At 39.0% G+C, this 22,830-nt stretch overlaps 2 protein-coding genes across 5 annotated transcripts in view; one reads left to right on the plus strand and one right to left on the minus strand.

Moving 5' to 3' along the window:
* Nucleotides 1-5,563: 5,563 nt before the first annotated feature.
* tyr (tyrosinase) lies at nt 5,564-11,282 on the plus strand. Of its 3 annotated transcripts, none has more exons than XM_016677403.1 (6): nt 5,564-7,391; nt 7,548-8,452; nt 8,864-9,080; nt 9,948-10,095; nt 10,206-10,387; nt 10,480-11,282. In XM_016677403.1, exons 2-6 carry the CDS (start codon nt 7,625-7,627, stop codon nt 10,725-10,727), a joined length of 1,623 nt encoding a protein of 540 aa, XP_016532889.1. In that variant the 5' UTR covers nt 5,564-7,391; nt 7,548-7,624; the 3' UTR covers nt 10,728-11,282. The 3 variants fall into 3 exon arrangements, with proteins under 3 accessions (XP_016532889.1, XP_016532888.1, XP_007564169.1); XM_016677402.1 differs by having other exon boundaries at nt 7,551-8,452; XM_007564107.2 differs by having other exon boundaries at nt 5,564-8,452.
* Nucleotides 11,283-11,731: 449 nt separating this feature from the next.
* Nucleotides 11,732-22,830, minus strand: part of nox4 (NADPH oxidase 4) — a 19,122-nt gene continuing 8,023 nt past the window's right edge. Inside the window, exons 6-19 of one of the 2 annotated variants that reach the window (XM_007564105.2) lie at nt 21,913-21,940; nt 21,139-21,211; nt 19,550-19,630; nt 18,752-18,911; nt 17,656-17,820; nt 17,425-17,487; nt 16,614-16,674; nt 16,050-16,131; nt 14,834-14,953; nt 14,630-14,738; nt 14,265-14,333; nt 12,360-12,460; nt 12,128-12,264; nt 11,732-12,031 (exon numbers count right to left, since the gene is read on the minus strand). In XM_007564105.2, coding sequence (XP_007564167.1) covers nt 12,144-12,264; nt 12,360-12,460; nt 14,265-14,333; nt 14,630-14,738; nt 14,834-14,953; nt 16,050-16,131; nt 16,614-16,674; nt 17,425-17,487; nt 17,656-17,820; nt 18,752-18,911; nt 19,550-19,630; nt 21,139-21,211; nt 21,913-21,940 — 1,233 coding nt within the window. In that variant the 3' untranslated portion in view covers nt 11,732-12,031; nt 12,128-12,143. Of the gene's footprint in view, nt 12,265-12,359; nt 12,461-14,264; nt 14,334-14,629; nt 14,739-14,833; nt 14,954-16,049; nt 16,132-16,613; nt 16,675-17,424; nt 17,488-17,655; nt 17,821-18,751; nt 18,912-19,549; nt 19,631-21,138; nt 21,212-21,912; nt 21,941-22,830 lie in introns of both variants that reach the window. The other variant, XM_007564104.2, reaches the window with a different exon arrangement.

The following is a 22,830-nucleotide window of genomic DNA, read 5'->3' on the forward strand; positions in this document are numbered from 1 at the left end:
GGGCACACCCTGAACATGTTGTCAAAAGTTAAAACAAAGCCATACAACCAGGTACATGTCACTGAGAGCTAAGGACAACTTAGACATGCAAGGTAGTGGTCCCTGAGGACCGGTATTGGGAAACACTGGTCAAAAACCATTCATGAACAGGAAATTGGCCACTCTAAATTGGTCTTGTGACCATGAAAATATGTCGGATTACCCAGAGAAAATCTATTATGCATGGGAAGAATAAGAAAAAACAAAGTAAATCTTATGTGCTTATTTGTTTTGTTTGGGATCAATAATATATCTTGCTTGAAATCTGAATTTAAATTACATGACAGGGTTTCCCTTCCAAGCCAATTCAGATTTTTTTGTTTGTTCAAATCACCCATAATTGTAGTGATTTCACAAAAAATTGGAACATTTTGCTTCGACCCAGTCGCATGGCTTCAGACAAAACATAACCAAGCAAAGAAAGCAATATCTTCACATAACTGTTTTTTCTGTCTCAACAATTGCCATAAAAATCCATTTATGCATTTATTGCGTAAATGCAAAAATGCATAAAAGTAGATAATGGGGGCAGTAAGTCCAGGATGAAAGTGCGGACATGTCTCTCACACAAACACAATGTAATCTTTTGTTCCCATCTTAGAGAATATGAAGGGAGCCTTTATTTTAGGTCATGATGTTAGATGCAGGTCGAACTTAATTTTCTTCCACCCCAACAGAGTAGAGCAGTGTCCAGTGTCCACATTACACTACATAAGGACCCAGTCTGTCCATCCATCTCCCACTCCATCCTTCCATCAATAGTGTGAAAGACACCAGAAGAGACTGGAACTCCTTTGCCTGAGGCAAAGAACAACAACGCTCCAGAACATCACCTGCTTTCACAGGTGAGAACTACTGTCTTGGACATGGACAAGCTAACTCTCGTCCTAGCCATTTTACACATCACAAACCACTCCATTGGACATCTAAGGTCGTGTACTGAAAACACCGAAGAACAAAGATCAGGCTCAGAGGCTCCTCTTTCACATAACATTTACAAACGTCATGAACTCAGAAAGATGAATTGTCTCCGACGTGCGTCTGGCCAGTCATAGCTCAAAAGGAGGCGGCGATATTACACTCAGCTGTGAGCTTTCAGAAGCTATGCCAGCAGCGCGGCACAACAAGATATGTCGTGAAGCATTGACATCAGCACTGTGCATAAGATCATTTTTGAAAGTGTCCACATAATGTTCTTAAATAAAATAAAAATAATAATGAACAATTACAGTGGTTTAACCAAGAACACACTGGTAAAAGGCAAATAATTTCTGAGTCTTCTTTGTGCTTTTAAACCCCAGCAGCTGGCTGGACACACAAACCAATCATCACTCCTTCAACTGGTGAAGCTAACTTGCCCCTGTTAGAGTCCGGTGACGTAGGACTGTCACTACCTCACTTGGCAAGGTCCATTCACAAAGCAATTGGAGACGGCAAAAAGACAAGCTCAGAATTGTGAAAATAATGAGAACGCAGCTCTTGCTGAGGTTAAACAATGACTGGATAAACCTTAAAAGCTTCCCTGGCACCTCACTGCACCTCCACCAAATGTCTCGAGAGACACATTAATCTTCCCCAGACATAAGATTTATTTCTATCTGTTTCTGTAATTCAAACTGTTTTATGTTTATGTGCTTGTGCTTTTTGTATCATTTGTGCCGAGATGGGTTGTGAGCCAATCCTTTCCTATCAAAACCCACAACTGTTCAAGTATTTAGTTTGTGCATCATTTAGCTTTGCTCTTTTTGATCTAGAATTTTTTTTAAATGGTTGAATAGCTATTTTTAAATAATTTAGTCCTAAGTAATACCAACAGCAGACTACTCATTATGTTACCATCCATCCATCCACTGTCTATAGCCGCTTGTCCATGTAGGATCACAATCAGGGCTGGTGCCAAACTCCAGAGGCGTGGTGTGACTTGAACAGGGTGCCAGTCCATCGCAGGCTTTTCCTTTTTTATGTTTTTATAATTTTATCAACATAAGCCTGTTGTAAGGGAGAACACTGACTGCAAGCAGATACATCTGGCAGCGGCCCCCTTCATCCATTGATTCAAATTATGTCATGCATTAAGAGGTGACTGATGACCAAAAGACCACAACAGGGTTAGTGATCACTTGAATGCACCATTTAAAAAGGAATCGACTGCCAATAATGGCTTACAGGATCACTATGAATCATAAATCACTGCATACCAGATGTGAGCTGGAGACTAAGCTGCTCTTAAAACACATTTGGACTTAAAATTTGAGCTTCTAGAGGCTCCATCTTCTGATTTTAGGATGTAACTTAATCCCCCTGTATTTTTTTTTTATGCCTTTTACCATAAAGTAATACTGGCCTTTAGTACCAGGCCTTCACAAAACAAAAATAAAAAAAAAACAACAACAAATATTTTCACTCATATTTTTCACTTACATCACAGTTCATGCAAACCTTAAAGAACTCTCTTGCCGTATTACATCATCCCACTGATATTGCAAATGACCTTAGGATCACTTTTCATGGTAAACCGTTGTTTTTGTAAAGCAGAAAATCAGCAATCAAGTTGCCTCATGCTCATAAGCAGACACACACACACACATCCCCACACACACACACACACACACACACACACACACACACACGCATACACACACACACACACAAACATAATGGCAAGCAGAGTACCAAAAAAGGGACTCGTGAGACTTCAGTAGTGAAAATTAGTATCAATAATTGAATTACAATTGATCAAACTGAGACAATTGAATCTCATGTAATAGAGTGTAGCATGTCAAATGATGTGGGGATTGGGATATAATGACAGCTGATGGAAATCATCCTATTATAACAGAATATGAGCGTAATCTGACACTGACACTGTTAGGCAGAGTTTGTGGGGCATGTGGGAGGGGAGAAAATAGCAACAGTTCCCCCTGGTTGGAGGAAAATGAGATTACAGTGACAGAATAAACGCTACAAGAAATAACCCAACACCTGCACTCCTTATGTTTGCATAATCATAATCAGTGTGTGCATCAGAGTGTCCTCGGCAGACGTGCAACATCCATCGGATAAAATATTCTTATTCCCACACTCCTCCACAAATCGCAGAACAAGAGACTCCGTGTGATTCAGCAAATCAATTATTCAATGGCATTTCTGGATAACAGTGGATGCCCACAGTTGCCATAGACACGCAGCTGATCTACAGGTTTGACACTTTTCTCTGATAATTTCCCTCTAAGTGGGACAAATAGAGAATTAAAAACATCAGCTTAACGCCAGCAGAGAAGCGAGGACGTCAGTTATAAAAGACTCAGTCTAATTTAAACGCTTCCTGCCTCACAGACCACATGAAGATTGGGTTTTAATGATGCCCATTTGTCTCATGGTAACTAGACAAGTTTGTGATATTGTGATAAAGACTATCACATTGATTTCCTGTTTCCAATACAATAAAATTAAGGTAGAAGTCAAACAAACACATCCCCTGTTATATTTTATTTACCAGAATCTGGTTGCCTTCTTACACACCACAGCTCAAAATAAAATAACTTATGGAAATTAATTTATTATAAAATTACTGACAGGTTTCTCCCTGCAGGCTAAGTATTCAGAATACCATGTAGACTGTTATTACTAGTGGTATTTTTGGCAACTTTTAAAGAGTTTAAAAGAGCTTGTCCTCCACATCACTGCAGGCTGCTGTGACGTCTGGGTGCATCCAAACAAAAAGCAGCCTTGGTGTTCACTGTCAGCGCAGGCTGACAAGCTGTCACAGTGTCTCCGACTACCTGAGCGCTCCGATAACACGCTCAGCACATAGACTGGGGACGCTGCAGCTGTGTATTAATTCTACCCTGCAGGAAGAAAGTGATAACCTGGGGAAAAGTAATTTTTTTTTGGGGGGGAGGGGTTTTGCTATTGCTTTATTTCTTATTGAGAAATATGTGGTGTGTGGAGTTAATTTGACATTTTGTTTCTTAAAAGATTAAAAATCACCACTGGACTTTTTTCTAAATACAAATGAGGCACATAAAAGTCAGCAGGTTATGACCCTTAAGCCCTTTTAAGAGTGTGCGGTCACAAGCGCTTAACCAATCTGCGACAGCGCATTTAGTGGTCGAAGTGCTCAGGTCATTTATGTAACTATGCATTTAATAAAAATAAACCAATAGATAGGTGGATGAAAGAGGAATGTCAGTATTGACTGTAGAATGTGTTTTATGTTATCAGTAAGGAACTAGTTCAGTACTTTTAATATAATGTTGTAAATAATGTCATTGGAAATAATAAAATGTTGTAATGGTTTAATGTTATTTCCTCATCAAAAACACACATGTAGTGTTGCTTTGATTCTTTTATACATATTTGAGAAATGCTTGAATCTCCCACAGCAGCCATTCAGGGAGGCCTAAACATGTCTTACTGTGTCAGAAAGAGCAGGAGCTTCATGAAGGGATAGAAGCCCATTTCAAGGCAGCAAAGTAAAGAAAAAGTAGGTTATTTCTCCATATACAGCATTTTTATAACTGAAGATAACACTTGATTTTTGTGCTATAAAATTGCTTGTAAAATTCATAATACCACCCTTTTTAAAGGATTTTCTCACAGATTTTATTGTTTCCAGCTAGAACAGACAAATCAACATTTTTTCTTCTTGCAGCCAAACATTGGTCTGTGTCGACTCCACGTATGCAGCTAAAGGGGTCAAAGTTTAATATGCAAAATGAATCTTGTGCTGTTATCAGTAGTTTGGTCCCTTTTTTTTTTTTTTCGTCATTTCTTACATTACCTCATTACACCAGAGGTGATTGGGTGCAAATAATTCACGCAGGATTCCCTCCATACAAACAGCTCATACTGCCCTCTTGTGTCTGGCTGAAGAATAGGAATATTGAAATATTAACTCTACTGGCATCATCTGGCGTCTGGAATATTCAGGAGTCGCTGGTCTGAATCGCAGTAAACTCCACAGGCTTATATAAGGTGAAATTCCTTGCAAGTTCAAAGAAATACACAGCGTATCTGTACTCGGCTCTCTCATAGGAACCCTGAGGGCGGGTTTATCCTGTGACGGTCATTCCTGTGTGCTCTACTGCGTTCCTGCAGCCAGTTAAGCTGCATCCCGTGCCTGACCACAGCAGCATGTGAGCGGCTTGTGATCCTGGAGTTTGCGCAGATAATTCTGGGGTCTGTAGTGGGCATGTGGGACCTGAGGAGTTGGAGCATGTGGGGAGGAAATATCTGACTCTCTCCTCCTAGAAGTTTCTACCTATGGCGTGTTGATTCCTCACGTACCACATGGTGGAAGAGATGCAGAGAGGGTCTCTGAGTTTTTAATTGCACAACTTACTCTGTTGTCTTATGTAACACTGGAAAATTGCCCAGATATTTTAATACATACTTTAAAGAGTAAGTTTTACTAAAAATAAATAAATTCCTCCATTTGTCAAAATGTGTTGATTAAAGTTGGCAACAATTGCAGGAGCAGCTGAAGCAGGGAGTTGATTATGAATATTTTAATGAAAAATTAAGAATAAAACTTACAAATGTCACAGGGAGCCAGAGCCAAACAAAAACAGGAATCCAACATAAAAGAACAGCTGGGACTCTACAGGGAAGTAACAGGGAGAAAACCAGAGGTTACAGGTGTGAAAGGAGAGAGAGAGAGAGAGAGAGAGCAGGTGAAGGACTAGAAAATAAAACTAACTAGATCTAACAAACCAAACTAGACACAACAAATAAAAACTGGAATCAATAAGAAAGTACTGAACTAAAGTAAAAACTGAAACAAAGCTGATCAAATGAAAATAAGAAACTATAAGGAACACAGAAATAAACAAACCCTAAAACAACTTAAACAGCCAAAGATCCTGACATGATAAGAACAAAATGCAATAACTGTTGTTAAGGTAGCTGTTCAGTTGGAAAGCCACAGATAAAATATTTGTAAGCCTCTTGCAGCAGGATGGCTACAAGGCTAATAATCAACTTGTTGGACTAATTGCTGTTGTAAGAGCAGAACAACAAAAAGGCTGCATTTCTGTGCAACAAGAAAATGTATTCAAACACTACAACTAAATTTAGCAAGTGTTGATTTAGCTTTTACTGTATGAAAATAACAAAAAGATTGTGAATAACATTAGTGGCTGCATTAAACAATAATTTACTTTTCTGAATCAGGAAATGTTTCTTTTGCTTAAGTGAAATACTGAAGTGCCATAGCAGTTATTTATGTATTAAACTTAATGTGTCCTTGTCTTTCCAGTGCATTTTCTGTTCCACAGTCAAAGCTGGTGTTTTTATTTCCCTCACTGTAAAATACCAACGGCACTAACACTCTGTATCATGTCTGTATGAATTGCTGTTGTCATTTTCAATAAGATCACTTGTCACAGTGCAGAGGAATATCAAGCCTCGGTACCTGCTTGTTTCATTTATTTGGCGAGAAATGCTCATTCATTGAATCACTGCAGAGGATGAAGCATCCAGAGGAAAATGGAGTCGTACTAAATTAAATAGATTTGATTTAGAAAAGTTGATGATACTAAGCTGACTTGCATTTTTATTTTCTTGCTTTCTCTGCCCTTGATGAAGTTTGATGAAAACTGATCATTTTTTTCTGAACTACTGAAAGAGGAGTCTGGAAGAGAAAACATGAGATAAAAAAAAAGACATTTGGACTGTTTTATCTACAAATTTCAGGACAAAGATTCCACAAAGCCTGCAATCAAAACTGTTTTTCTTTTTTTAAACAAAAATGTTAATATTTGGATCAAATGAGAAATGCTGTTTTCCTTTTGCAAATATTATTCAATTTGCGTCAATTCTTGGGAATATAGCACAACTATTTGCCACACATTCTTAATTGGATTTAGGGCCAAAACTCAATAAAACCCTGCAGATGTTGGGGTCAAATCAGCACGGGTTCTAATTCTGATTAGAGTAAAACATCAGTTTTCCACTTTCATTTCTTTACTCAGTTCTTCCTCTCACTTTCAGAGGGAGACATTGATTTTTGTCATGCGTAAATTTCTGCCCTTGAGGGTTTTTTTGGGGGGGTGGTTGATGGGTTGGGGCCTGCAATGGTGTGTACATAACCACAAAACCTCCCTCTTCTGCCTGAGGTAGGAAAGGGTGAGGTCAGCTGGTCTCCAGACAAAGTGAAAAAAGGAATCAAGAGCATTATCTTGAGCATGTGATGCTCGTCATAATCTGTGTGTGTGAGTGAATGCAGGAAATTGCACACTTTCTTCTGAGGACGGCCCCCAAAACGGCTGAACGAGTAGGCAGAAACCAGGGGAGAGCCGCCTGGGTGTGTGAAAGAGAAGGTCGACGGAGGTTTAGAAGCTGCTTAGATGGTAGGTTACAAGATCCAAGTTTAACATAATGATTCTAAAATATTCTGCATTTGTACAATTGATTGCTGAGGTATTCTACGGATGTAATTCCAATATCTAGAAGAGACTTCTTGCCACTCAATCTTCTAAGCAGTTCTTCCTTTCTGTGTTTGTCAGCAGAGGTTTGGAACGTAACAGGTTCCGTTTCTGGGAAATATCGCCACGGTGTTTGGAGACCAAAGTAACTCTTCAGCATGAAGAACCTGTTTGGGTCTGTTGTCCTTTTTCACCTAATGGGGGTGTGTTCGTCCCAGTTTCCTCGCCCCTGTGCCAACTCCGAGGGGCTGCGAACTAAAGAATGCTGTCCAGTTTGGGAAGGAGACGGCTCGGCTTGCGGAGCTCTGTCGGGCCGTGGGTTCTGCACCGAGGTGCTGGTCTCAGATGAGCCCAACGGACCACAGTACCCACACACTGGGATTGATGACAGAGAGCGCTGGCCTTTGGCTTTCTTCAACCGTACGTGTCGCTGTGCCGGAAACTACGGGGGGTTTAACTGTGGAGAGTGCAGGTTTGGGTACTGGGGTGGAAACTGTGCTCAGTACAGGGAATCAGTGCGGCGGAACATCATGACCATGTCAACTGCAGAGCAGCAGAAATTCATCTCTTACCTCAACCTGGCTAAAAACACCATCAACCCTGACTATGTCATCTCCACAGCAACAAGAGCAGAGATGGGAGAAAATGGCGAGAACCCCATGTTCTCTGACATCAACACCTACGATCTGTTTGTCTGGATACACTACTATGTCTCCAGAGACACCTTCCTGGGGGGGCCAGGGAACGTCTGGAGAGACATCGACTTTGCCCATGAATCTGCAGCGTTCCTGCCCTGGCACAGAGTCTTTCTGCTTCACTGGGAGAATGAGATAAGGAAAATTACAGGGGATTTTAACTTCACCATCCCATACTGGGACTGGAGAAATGCCCAGTCTTGTGAAGTGTGCACCGACGCTCTCATGGGCGGACGCAACTCCCTCAATCCCAACCTCATCAGCCCTGCTTCTGTCTTCTCCTCATGGAAGGTAGGAAAATATGTCTTTCTCTGGCTCCATTTATATTTAAACAACTACAGATTTAAAGTCTTTTCTCATTTTTATATCACACAGATTTTGTTTTTTGTTTTTTACTAACTGTAGATTTTTTTTTTTTAATGATACAGTTTATTGAGTTTTATGCTCAGTTAATGGGTGAAGCCTAGAAATGCTGAATTCAAAACATTTGTTGCTGCACCTGCCATTGGATCGAAGCATTACTCATTTCTTGTCTTGAAGAATTTCGCTTTCTGCTTGCTTTGCCATTAATAAAAATCCTAAACATTTTGCTGCTTAGGGGATATCTGCAACTCTTAACCTGACAGCTCCAGTTTTAGATTTAAAGACTCTTCACTGACATTGTTTTAAGAAGCATTTGTGTTTGTACATCTTGCGGTAAAGGTAATCTGCTCGCAGCCCGAGGAGTACAACAACCGAGAAGTCCTGTGCAATACCACTGGGGAGGGTCCACTGTTGCGTAATCCTGGCAACCACGATAGAAACCGCGTGCCGAGACTTCCTACAACAGCCGATGTGGACTTTGCTGTAGGCCTACCTGAGTACGAGACGGGAAACATGGACCGTTTTGCCAACATGAGCTTTAGAAACGTCCTGGAGGGTAAACATACAAAAAAAATTTCCCTGTACACTCCTGTGAGTTAAACAGCTACTCTAAACGCCTGCTACATTACTTTTTATGAAAAGTTAGAGCAATGTTCCAACCACAACATATTTATCTTCAAACAATGAAAGAGCTACTTCCGATTCCATGTAAAACAAACAGAAATGTTAAGAAATACAGTTTGTGTAATAAGAAGCAGATGGTTAAAATATGTATTGAATCGAAAAGCATTTACTTATTTTTTTATTTTTTTTGTCTTATTGCACTGTGGTCAAATTTAAATACTTTGGCAATGCAAAATACATCCGACTTTGAAAGAGTACAACCTTTGAGCACCAATTTAATTTTGACATTATAATTTGCATGTTCTAAATTCCCCTAGATATATTCTGATCTCTACTGTCCATTTTATTTTGTTCCTGTGTGTTTTTTGCTTTAATTAAAGTTATTGTGAGGAAAACAAGAGAGAACATGAGGAGAAAGCAAAACTACTTCGTAAATAGTGGTTTCCACCCACTTCAAAATAAAAGCATAGCTATACATGTCTAAATACTTGAAGACTTCTTAAAGCTTTCTGCAAATTCAAATTCTTAGATTAAGTCCAAATTTTTTTCTCACAGTGCCCCAGTGCAGCCAAAACAGTCAATAACCATAAGCATCAACACAAATGTTGAACTTTACTCAACTGAAAGTTTATAAAACAGCCAGAAACAATAATTTAGGTGAAACTCAGTAGCTAAACATTATCAAAAATAGCAAAAGCGCTAAGCTAAAACTGACCCCATTAGCTAAAGTGTGCAACTCAGACATCCCACTCTATATTCAAGCTAACTGTTTGCTGTAGAGAATAACTTTCTGTTGCAGGATTTGCCAGCCCAGAGACTGGCCAAGCAGTACCAGGCCAGAGCACCATGCACAACTCCCTGCATGTCTTTATGAACGGCTCCATGTCCAACGTCCAGGGTTCAGCCAATGACCCCATATTCCTGTTACACCATGCTTTCATTGACAGGTAACCTGTGGTGTTTACATACAAACTTGATGTAAAATTGTTTATAATAACCTAATTAAACAATCCGCTGCATTTTCTTTATTTCGCGTCTTACTTTTCTTCCTTCACAGCATCTTTGAGCGCTGGCTCAGGACCCACCAGCCTCTCAGGAGCAGCTACCCACAAGCAAATGCCCCTATTGGACACAACGACGGATACTATATGATACCTTTCCTTCCACTCTACAGAAACGGAGACTACTTCCTGTCCAACAAGGTGCTAGGATATGAGTATGCTTATCTGTTAGATCCAGGTCAGTGCATAATTTCAAAGGCGTCCAGTAAATGTGTTTTCCTGCAGCTATTTGTCCTCTACTTGCATCTTGTCCACTCTGCATCTCCACAGGCCAGAGGTTTGTGCAAGAGTTTGTGACCCCCTACCTGGAGCAGGCCAAAGAAATCTGGCAGTGGCTGCTTGGGGCCGGGATCCTGGGGGCTTTGATTGCTTCGATTTTTGCCGTTCTGGTAGTCTTCGCAAGAAGGAGGTGGAAGAGGAGTCAGAGAAGGAAGAGGGCGTCGAGTTATGGAGAGAGGCAGCCACTACTACAGAGCAGCTCAGAGGAAGGATCGTCGTCGTATCAAACCACTCTTTAACAAAAACGGCACAAATAGCTGCATATGAGTGTTCAAACTATGTTCAGGGTACTTCCATTTCAAAAAGGCCAATGGGATGCAAAACAAAGCAAATAATTACAATGAATCAGGTAATAGATTCAGTTACAGATCAACCAGTGAAATCTCATCAAGGAGAACAAAACATGTTTTTCACGTCACCCGAAGTATGTGAGCAGTTTGATTTCCAGTAACTTGAACAGAACTATTATTTACCTCACATTTTACGACACTTTAAGAGTAATTCTAATTACATGGGACATGTAAACTTTAAGTTTGCCAAATTAGGCAGAGTTTAAATACTGTAAAATTCCACTGCTGTTAAACTCGTGACCTCGAAGCGTCTCAGAGGAACTCCAAGTTACTCCTGGTCAAAATTATTGCCGTCCACAGACAGTGAGTCATGTAATCATGCAGCTCTGCACTCATCTCATGAATAAATATGAACCTGTGTTTTGTGAGTTCACAATGGTGCTTAAATAATCCAGTGTAAATATGCAAATAAAAGGCAAATAAAGTGTTACATTAATACCCAAACGTATGAGTCTGAATGAGTGGTAGAAACATTACACGTGATCGTTCTAATTTTATGTGTTGAAAATGCAGAAAAGGTGATTTAAAAAGTTTTTCCAGAGGTGACTGCTTATTTGAAATATTAAAAAAAAAAATGTCTGATTCTCACTTATTTAAAAGTAGAGAAATGACTGTAATGTCACTAAGTACTGTTATATCCTTTACTGGTAGCAGAATTATCTGCCTTAAGAGTATTTAAAGTTTCTTACAACTGATGTCACTCAGTTTCACAAACACATGTGTGTTTCATAATCAGTTCGTTTTCATTTGGTTTGTAAGATGACAGCTTCACAGTCATCAGTAGGTGTTATTGCAAAAGGAGATCTCCCAAACTGTGGTCTCAAGTTACATAACAATAGATAACACATTTATTAAAACTACAATAAATAATAAAAAAAAAAATCTCATTATAATTATTCTTGAAAATCAGTGTGGAAATTAATTTTATATTTTACATGCATTTCATGAATTGCAAATGTTTTGAGAGACTAAGGGAAATTCTCCTTACAAAAGAAATTTACTTTTAGCTGCAGCTAAAACCAGAACTCCAGCAGGGCTGAGAAGACCACCGGGACAATCTCAGAATGAGTCTTTTGCTTCATACTGAACCGATCACATGCTGAAGCTGAGGCAGGCATGAAGCGTTTAGCTGGAGGTCAGGCTGATCTTTATCTTGGGAGTGTGTTAGAAGTTTCCTTAACGCCAAGTGACTCCTGACAAGAACAGATTCCAAAGGTATTGAGAAATGGAGTTAAAATTAAAAGCTTAAGTCCAAAATTGAATGAAAATCCATTCATTCCAACTCCAACCAGTCAAGACGTTCCATCAACTGAATGACTCCTTGTTGAATTCGAATGTTGTCCCACGTGATCGGGCCGAGTTGCACAGCCTGTGGAGAGTCCTGGAGATGCCTTTTGGTCCGCAACAGAAAACCCCAACTCGCTTCCTGAAGCCAAAGAAAAAGGCTTGAAGGTTGAATTATGTCACTTTTTTTTAGGACAAATAAATCAACTCTTCTGCTAAAGCTGCTTCTATACTCACTGTTTGTTTCTTTTTCCAATCTCATCGAGAAGGTGCTTCCACCTGGGTCGACCAACCAGCATCCTTGAAGAAAGCGGGCGAAATCGTTCTTCTGACATGCTCTGAAAAAAAAAAAGTAAAGCACAACAAATAGAACAGATTTTTCTTGTCAAGTTGCTTGAAAAATGTTCATATTACTGAAAGAAAGCTACAAGTAGTTAAACTTACAGCTTAAAACAATCCATTTAGAAAATAAAGAACAAACACGTGGAAGATAGTGCTCAGGCCAGAACTTAATGATCTACATTTAAACCATTTATTAAGGGTGTCCAGTTTGCAACCCCAACAATTTTGTGTAGCACCAAATTGCAGTTCAAAATCGGCAATATGACCGTTTTTGTTGTTTTTGACACTTCCTGTTATTCTTTTCTACTTTGTACAAAATATTGCATGTATAATTAGTTTGGACACCACTGTATTAAAGTATAACTGTTATCCAAAGGTCACAGCACCCTCTTGTGGTCACTAACAAAAAGTGTGTTCAACATTTGACATTCGGTGAACCTATAATTTATAGTGAACAAACACAAATATTTGCAGTCTTAAAAAGCACAAACACTTGAACCATTTTTTTTTTTGAAAAATGATTCTTTAAAGTTTAATTTTGAAGTTAAGCTCTAAAAAGACCAATGTGTCAAAATGATGGCTTCTATTACACTTAACGAATTAATCCTAACCTTTCCCAAAGTATGTCTTAGTCTTTGTATGTTATGTACATTGTCTGCAGCCAATTAGAGGAGCTGAAACCCACTGCTGTGTGACACAGCTTGAATTCATTTGCACAAGATAAAGCTTTGGGCCACATGTCTTTGTCCTCAGCACTGCAGTCCCTTTTTTCTTCCCTTTGCAACCCGACCTCGAGAAGGGTCACACACACCCCCTGTTACAGGTCAAGAGCTCTGTGTCAACACGATGTTGCAAACAAAAGTATTATCTGATTTTCTGTCTTCGTACCTGTTAGAATAAAATTAAACATAAAATTGCTTCTCAAAACTTCAACACATAATCCAGGAGGACAAGAATAATGCTTTTGTTGAAAATAATTCAGTAAAACTAAGCTGTACTTAACCTTTCATTTAGAAACTATTTGTATCTGGTAGGCGCTGTTAGGGTTTCTTTTCAACTCACTCGACCATTGAAACAGCCCATTGTGGGGGGAAAAAAAAAGATTGCAGTCCCATCGGGGAATCGAACCCCTACTGGATGTAATACACCGCTTGGCCACCAGAGGGGGACGCTGTTTCTCCCCCTCCTGTATAAGGAGAATTGTGAGTGGCAGGAAGAAAACAAAAAGAGACGTGATGAGAAACCAAAACGGTGGACTCGATATTATTTTACAACTCCACCACAACTGTAAAACTTCGAAATTATAAATATGTTTAATTTTTGAAAATAATCTTAGTAATTTAATATTATTATTTTAAATATTTGTTTTAATTCATTTTAAGTCTCCTCAGTTTTACTCACTAACTTTACTCGTGTGGATGATGTTGATTCTTTTCAAGTTAGCTGATGAAAAAGCTAATTTAGCTTTAGTTAATAATTTGTAATTTCATTGACAGGGATATTCAACACAGCATGTGATCTTTTTAAACCGGAACTTTAACAGCAAGAGTAAAATTGACTATTAATCAGTAATAAAAAAAAAACTGACAGTAATTCAGTTATATCTCATTAAGAGAAAGTAAGTTAAAGTCATAGTTTGAGTGAAAGAAGTATGGAAGTTTCTCCGTGCTCCACTGCCCTCTGGTGGGCATTTCAAAAATGCACATTTTAAGAACAAAAATCAATAAAAATGTCCAACAAAAAAAACTCTTAAATTGTGTTATCTTAAAAGTAAAGTGTGCAACAGTGTGCCATGCTTACGTGAAGGTTGTCCACCTGACTGACATACAGTTTCAGATTAAAGTAGTCCGGTCTGTTCTCCTCCCAAAGCTGGTTAACAAACAAACACGGACACTACTGAATGAAAACATAATACTCACTAGTACATTTTCATTATTACATGCCACATGAGAAATATTAGAGTCAGTGCTTTAATATTGTTGTATTCATTTTGGTTTTATGGTGACAAGATGTTGGAATTCACACTCACCACATTTTATTATTATTAATCATATTAATCCAGATTGTCCTCTGCTTTCTACAACCCTTGAAGTTAAATTAATTAAATTATGATGCAGCTGCATTAAAAAAAAAAAAAAAAACAGAAAAAGAGAGTTGGCCCTGACCTTTTGATGAAGGGCACATAGCAGCTCTGCAAACCAGTAGAATGACTGAAGCTCCCTGCAGACCCACACAAAATACAGCCTCTGTAACCTGAAGCCCCTCCAGCCATCACTGGGTGGACCACCAGAGCAAGAAAGATGGACACATTAACACTTGTGAACATTTGATGTTTGCATCAGATTTTTTTTCCCTCCCCAACAACTCACAGCAGAGCATGCAGTACACACGCAAATGGTGTGACACCAATTCCACCAGCAACACAAAGGCTGACATCGTAGTTGAAGACCTCCTCAGACGGACTTCCAAACGGACCGTCAATGTAAAGCCTAATCATAAACATGGACAATGGTACAAACAAAGTCAGCCAAGAATATTCACTAATACAGTATATGGCAAAGGAAATGTTTTAACATCTTTTTATTTAACTTCTAAGAAGCCAGAGTTTCTCATATTCTTTGAGATGTGCCATTTTTAAGGAATCTTTAAAGTGTTTCTTTGGACTTTTGCTACACTTTCATTAAATTCTTTGCTTAGCACTTGTACCTCACAGTGACAGTGTTTTGTCTGCTTAAAAAAAGAGAACTGTAGCAACTACTCAATGTTATCAACATTGATTGCTCTTATTTATAGAAATACATAATTCAAACTGAGTGGGTAGGCCAACAAATTGCCTACACCCTAAATCAAACCAAAGGTGGGTACTACAACCTCTGCACATCTTGCACAACTCAATGCCACCAGAGGCATGTACGATTAAATCATTTGTACAATGATCTCATTGTGTGCCACTATGTGTCCCTATTTGTCTGTCAATTTGCTGTTCATACCAATAAATGTCATGACTGGACTGACTGAGGAACAAATAATGGACCATTCCACGCTGACATAAATTATATTTCAAAACAAAAAACACAACATTTTGCAGATTTTTGTCCTATGTGACCAACTACAGCAGCAGGATAGGTTGCACTTTTCGTTGCTCCACTAGCTAGTCAACATATTTTAAAAATATTACTAAAATTATTTTTATAATGTATCACGTACAACCCTCCCCCCACCACACACACACACACACACCCTTACTGTATATATAAACTTTCAACACACAAAGCAAAACACTTATTTTTTTGATCATTAGTGCAGTAAAATACAGAAACATTAAAGTTAATGAATTAATCTCTTCATTCAGCTCTTCCTGAAACATGGTGCATTATGTTCAATACTGGGAGAAGATTTAGGAGTTTGTATGCTGTTGCTTAACATTGATTGGGTATCACCTTCCCCCCAGCCCCCATTTCTTTCCTCACACTCCTGAGATCACATCTGACTCTTTAACTAGACCCCAACAAACGATTAGAAACAGTAGGATGGCTGGCCAACCACATTTCATTCTCACAGCCACTGACACTCAAAGAAACCTACTTGGGGTACGCTCTCTGTTGGACCATGGGAAGAATCTCCAAGTCCATCCTTGACTGGGGCAGTAGCTGCTGAGTGAAGCGCTCTGAGGAGGTGAAAGGAGAGGCTGTGTTTTCAACACATCCCGATTTATTGCTCTCCACTTTCTTTACAGCACGTCGTCATGGCATATTAAGGGGCCAACACAAACAAAGCAGCTTCACTTCCTGTCTTCTGGAAGGATGTAGGCCTGGCTGTGAACAGCAGCAAGTGACCCATTTTGAAATTTCAACTCAAGAATCAAAATATGATTCCCTGCAACATTTAATTGAAAGGGTTTGTGACCGTCCCTGATCAAGTTTTCTAGCAGGACAACAAAACCTGCTAGAAAACAATGCTGGGAACAATGCCGAGGCAAACTAAGGTTCCAACATGTGCATATGCATGCACATAAAAGGTCATTTCTCAGAAATGCATCCTCCCTAGAGAAAAGTGGAAATCAGTGGGGGTTACACAAACTAAGCTCCATCCTGTCTGAGTGTGTGTGTACGTGTGTGTGTGCATGCGCGTGTTGCTGTTAGATAGTACCAGTCCAGTCTCCCACAACTCGCAGATGTATGCCGAAAGTTTCCTTGTTCACCGTGGGACACTGTAAGGAGTTAAAGAGGAAGTTACAGTGACAATCACACACTGTCAGATAATGTAAAGTTCAAGACAGCACACACAAAAAAAATATATACAGCTGCCACGTGAGATTTAAATCTGCACACAGTCCAGAAAAAGGCATGCAGAGCAGAGCAGAGCTGCAGCTCTTTTCATTAAATTTAACAATGCACATGCGCGAGCACGCGCAGCCCTATTGTTGGCAGACAGCATTACCAGCCTCAGGGGTCTGTCTGCTCTCTGTCAGAGGGAGTCTCTAACCTCCTGCTCAAGCACCCTGCCGCACCAATGCAGGTATTCATATTCACTGAGCCTTTCCACGTTTTGTCATTTTATAAAACCTACAAAACCAACTATGTATTTTAGTGGGATTTTATGTGGCATGTTACAATCATCGCATCTGAAGATCAAAATCTTTGTCAAATCTTTTCCGCAAAAATCGTTCCAGCTCAGCCAGTTTCAAACTTTATCCTGAACTTATGTTATGTTTCTCTTGTGCAATGCAGAGCAAATCTAAAATATCAACAAACAGAGTGAAACATAATATTCCTGAGCAACCCTGCTCCCAATCGAGAGTCACAGCTCGACAAGGCGGGTGGAACCATGGCTGAGACCAAAATGCCTGTTCTTTGTGAAGAAACGGAAAGATTAGGTACCTGTGAAAACAAGATCTATGCAGACATGTCTGTGGGCTGCTGTCACGAGTGAGGAATGCATCAGGGTTAGTTGGTCTTACCTTTGTCAATGTGAAGGGGTGGTTCTCAAATGAAGATACACTTGGACAGTTAAGAACAATGTACTGGAGAAAAAAGATTAGGATAAAGAGGGAGCGGGTGAAATGTAAGCTACAGGTGGGAGACGCAGAGATAATACATAAGATACGTCACAGTAACAATTAAAAGAAATGATTGAATGAATCAAATGGAAACATATCTGAGAAGCAACAAAAGCAAACATCTAGTCTCACCTGTCCTGGTCGAGCTTTGAAGTCCTTCTTCAGCATGCGCAATTCTATCACATCACAAGGATGCCTGATTACGGTCACTATGGTAACAGGGGCGCTACTTCGGATGCAACGGTATAAACGTTCAACGCAGTAGAGACAGAGGGGACCAGACACCCAGAGCCAAGTCTGTACACAAAAACACACACACACATATAATGACACTTTACTGCAGGCAAGTACAGGAGTATTAAGCAACGAAACTAAACTTATAGTAATAACATTTTCTTTCTCATTTTAATAACCCTGTTTTACAACCGATGATATAAATTTTGATTTTCTTCTACCTCACTGTCTGCAACATGCGTATTATGATACATAACCCCAATAACAGATGGGGGGGTGGATATTTTGAATTCCCTAAAACAGGATTCTTTAGAGTAGCTAGCAACTATCGGTATCTTCCCTGCACCCTACACACTTGCTTTCAGCTCACCACTAAAAGTTGAGCTAACAGCTAGCCAGAGAGTGTTATTTCCAAACCAAACGTATGAAAACTTAAAAAGGTGGATCCCAGTAGTTGTCTTAAGAAGAATTTTGGCCATAGAATGGGTTTTGAGACTATCCACAAAATTCAAATTTAACTTCAAAATACTGCTAAAAGTACGTTTTGGCCCATAAATGACTAAATGGCAGTCATAAAATTTCGATAAGTAACCATCATCCTGACTATGTTTGCATCGCATTTAATGAACTTCAACAATTTGTCTCCTTTATTTCTGTCCCTGTTGTTTTAAGTAGTTTCTCCTTGTTACAGGTAGACATTATAGTTTCAAACGAGGTGGATGTGGTCATGAAATAACTAAGTGAAATACAAAGTGCTTCTCTGTTGAGTTGCCTAACACAGTAATTGCTCACAGCTTAAGTAAAGCCAGGGAGTACATTCAACTTTACAGGGGGATTTTATGGTTGCCCAGCAACCACAGGCAAAAGCATAATCACACACGCACAAACAGGCGTCGATGTACAGCGCTCCTCCCCCTCACACCTCTAATAAATGGGACCGGCACCCTCCAACTCTCAGAGCACATGCGGAGCTCTCAAGCATTTACACACAAACCTGGGGGTAGTGAGGTTCAAAATGAGCATCCTCTTTACAGCTGCTATCGTCATCTTCTAGCTGTTCCAGATCATCGACATGTTGCTCTGCGCTGCTCTGATTGGGCCTGAGGCAGCCAGGTGGGTGGGCCTCGATGTTGCTCTGATACTTCAGCACTCCACTGGTGTCGGGCAGAGAAGAGCATAGGTGATTTTTGGTTCACTAACACAAGAAAGTCTCTACATAGCAGAGGGGAAGAAAAAAAAAAACACAGACAGCAGCATCCTCCTAAAGCATTCATAGCTCTTGAGCTTTTTCACAATTTGCTATAAACTACAATTGTGAGAGACCAATAAGAAGTAGAACATAAATATGAATTGGACAAATAATATATGATCTGAAAATTGTAATGTGTAAGATACTATGAATGAGAAATGAAGAACAAATATTGACTCCTGAAATGTGTTAAAAAATGATCAAAAGAATGAAAAAGACAAGGCACAAAATTCAAAAAGTACAATCTGGATATAATGGAAATGTTAAATAAACTGCCTTCAAAAATGACTTCAAACGAAAACTCCAGATATTTGATTCTGAAAAAAAAATAACAGAATTAAAATAAGAAGAGACAAAAACTATAACATGGTTTAGGTTTAAGCTGTAGAAGGCTGTCCAAAATATTTCCTGACATTTTTGTCATCTAGAGCAGACAAAAAAAAACAACAAAAAAAAAAAAAACTGTTCCAACATTGTGGGAAAAAAAATCTCAAATAATAAGAGAACAGAAACAGAAACTCTCATTCTTTCGGTGTTGCTTACCCGACCATGTGCATCATCAGAATGATGTAGAAGATAATGAAGAGGTTGTGTGTGTACCAGAAGATCTCATATTTGGACACCCTGAAACAGACAAAAGAGCAAAGTAACTTCAAAAAATCATATTTTTTACTAGTGCATTCTCTGATTTATTGGTGTTGTACTAAAAATAAATAAATAAAGAAATACAGATTTAACTACACCTGTTCAGGAATCAAGGAATCTCATTATCGAGATCTAACTCAAAATATTAACATTTTACATAAAATAAGTGAATCCTTCTATATACATTTCTTTTTTTTACCAGGGTTTAAGAAATCCACTGTTTGAATTTGACTATTACTGAAACAATTTGCAAAAATTCAGATCTTTGACGCTTTGTACTAGAAAAATAACTGAAATCAAACAGATGTCTGTAAATAAGTTAGAGGATTTTCCAAGTGTGCTTTTCGTCAGACTGTTTTTGTCAGAGATTGCCCTGAAGTCTAAAGTATAAAACAAAAATGTTCAAAAGAATCTGACTTAACAGGTAACAATAAATCTTGGGTTTTTAACCCACAACCTTGAGATTTTATACTGTAGAACGTCTTAATATAAAGCCACATGTAAACAGATATGGTTTATAGAATGCTACGAAATGCAAAAATAAATCCTTCTCACAACACTCAGTCTCTCAGTTGTCTAATATGGCTAGATGCATTTAGGAAACTATTATTCACTATATCAAGTTGTTTATTAAAGTATGTCCTTTTGCAAAAGGAGCATTAAAGTAAATATATGATCTTCCCCAGCATAGAGCTGGTATTGCTGGCTGGGCCTTTTCTAATGACATCAAACAAACGTGGAGAAGACGGAGAACTTGGTTGCTTATATGAAAACTATAAAACCCGGAATAATGGAGACGGTTTGGATGTCTGCTGATGTTACGATGTCTCTGTGACTCGTTGTTTGGGTTTCTCTTCAGTGTGCAGCAGCCATCGACCCAACGCTCCAACCAGTTTGCCAGGCTCTTATCTACAGCCTTGCACAGTCTGGAAAAGTCCGTTATTGTCTATTCACTTACTGAAATGAGCAGGAAGCCCCACAAACACACATTCACACAGTGTCCTCCTCACACACAGAAGACGACCCACAGTGACCCGAGTAATGACAGGGCAGTGGGGTCCATCAGCATGTCAGCATGTCCATCATCCGTGGTGCAAGACCAGCCAACCGCTTTGGCACAGAGCAGACATAACTAACATTCAGACAAAATAAAACTGATTTGCACTTTTAGAGATGCATCGAGAAATCGTCAGATCTTCAGAATCTGATCATTTTGTTTTTGTCTGGCCTCATCGTTGGTAACGCAGTCTTCTGTCTGACTGATAGGAACATTTTCACTTTGAGTTGTTTTGATCTGCTGATGTTGGCTACAGTTGTTAAATCAGAAACCTTCATAAAACTCTCTGACTAATAATATGATCCAGACATAATTAAATAGCTTGTTTGTTTGCATTTTGAATTTTCAAAAAAAAACTTGCATTCCTCTTCTTTTGGTACACAAGAATCATCTCTGATAACTACAGAAATTATGATTTAGTTCAGCATACCGAACGCAGTGGGAGGAGGATATGAGCATCAGCAGGAGGATAAGGACCAGCAGGACACCGGTGACGCCCGGGACTGAACAGAACCGTCATGTTACACAGAGGAGACAAAACAAAAGACGTTAACATCCTGCCATCTGTAACAAGAACTGTCTTGTTTGCTTCGGCTAGCTTTATATGCTAAAGCAAACAATTATCTGATTGCTAACATGAATCTAAATGTGATGGTAACAGTTTAATTCAGTTGCATTTAGGATATCCTGTTGATATTTCTATCACATTAAGTCCACCTGTGCTTGGCCAAAGTCTTATTTGAACCCAAACGGTTTTAGCGTCGATTCTCCATAAAGCCTCAATCCTTCAATTTAAAATGCTCAAGTACAAAACTATTCATACCCCTTTCAGTTTTAGGTTTCAAATAATCTTTTAATTCTACCGACTCACTTGTTTTGACCAGACGTAATGTTGATATTGACCTTTGGTTGTAGTTTGGCAATGGGAGCGAACGAACGAAGCCATTCAGTCTGTTTTGGCAAAGCTAACAATTATTGAGCAACTAAAGTCAGAGCAACAGGAATGTATAAGACATTTTATAGAAGAAATATTTTATTTCTGGCGTTTGGATTGTCCTGCACATAAAAGTACCAAAGAACACGGTAAAATCATACAATGAAACCCCATAAGAACAAAAGAGAAACACAGAAAGTAGAAGAGAGAGAGACAAAAGCACCTTGACATTGGGTGGCAAACTTTAAGACAAAGAGTTGTTCTTCTTACTTGTTGTTAAAATGATCCACTTGGGGTCCTGGGAATTAAACAAAAAAAGAAAGAGGTCGGTAGTCTTCATCATTCTGTTATCTACATTAATGCTTGTGCTAGCCACCTTGAATTACAACAGAGCGACGTCAGCACTTTGAGGAGAAAACAGTCTGCAGACTCGATGTCAGAGTTAAATTGTCTTTCCCTGTGTGCAAGTTAAACTGGGTAGACTTCAAGTAAAACAATAAAAACAACATCAAATTGGCTTTGATAAACATGTAGTAAGTAAATTAGACTTAATTAGAGGAGGAAGCTTTAACTCACCAATTTCAATTTAAACTTACTTGGAAATATTCATTACCTAATTATTATAAATAATATTTTTCCAAGATGTGCCACCCTTAAATAGGGTAACAAGTTCTGTAGCATTATCTTGATTCATTGATAACGTATGTAAATGTCATGCTGAGGCACATCTGTTTTCAGATTTGATGCTGCAACGCATGTAAGTGGAGATGCATGATGAGTAAATCGCTGGCAATTTTTTGGGAGGAGGGGAAGGGGTAGTTTTTTTTTTTCCCTCTAATGTTTCCAGTGCTTGAACTAGGGCCAAATTTGTCAAAGGAGGTTAAAAATCTACCCCAAAAATTGCAGCTAGAGGATTTTTGTGTCTTCAGATTGCAGCAGCACTCCTGCACAAAAAAACCTAATCTGTATCAGGAGTGTAATCTACCTGATTGGGCCCAGTTTTCTCACCTCACGAGGGAAACACGGAAAAACAGCACAAGTGGATAAAAAGGTTTAGAAAAGTTATGTTTCCAGAGAAAAAAATGTTCAGGAACCAGAAGTTCTTTTTTGTCGTTCTAAAAAATATTGGCAGTAAAATCTTTAACAATCTCACATGGCAGTAAATTAGAGACTTTTTTTTTTTTTTTT

This window comes from Poecilia formosa, unplaced genomic scaffold (assembly GCF_000485575.1).
Source record: "Poecilia formosa unplaced genomic scaffold, Poecilia_formosa-5.1.2 Scaffold155, whole genome shotgun sequence".
Lineage (NCBI taxonomy): Eukaryota > Metazoa > Chordata > Actinopteri > Cyprinodontiformes > Poeciliidae > Poecilia > Poecilia formosa.

What these genes read in the sequence shown, in the direction of transcription:
- tyr (XM_007564107.2), top strand. Translation starts at nt 7,625, where the DNA reads ATGAAGAACCTGTTTGGGTCTGTTGTCCTTTTTCACCTAATGGGGGTG. An exon ending in CTTTAGAAACGTCCTGGAGG is followed by an intron (nt 9,081 to 9,947) that starts GTAAACATACAA and finishes TTTCTGTTGCAG; the next exon opens with GATTTGCCAGCCCAGAGACT. An exon ending in CACCATGCTTTCATTGACAG is followed by an intron (nt 10,096 to 10,205) that starts GTAACCTGTGGT and finishes CTTCCTTCACAG; the next exon opens with CATCTTTGAGCGCTGGCTCA.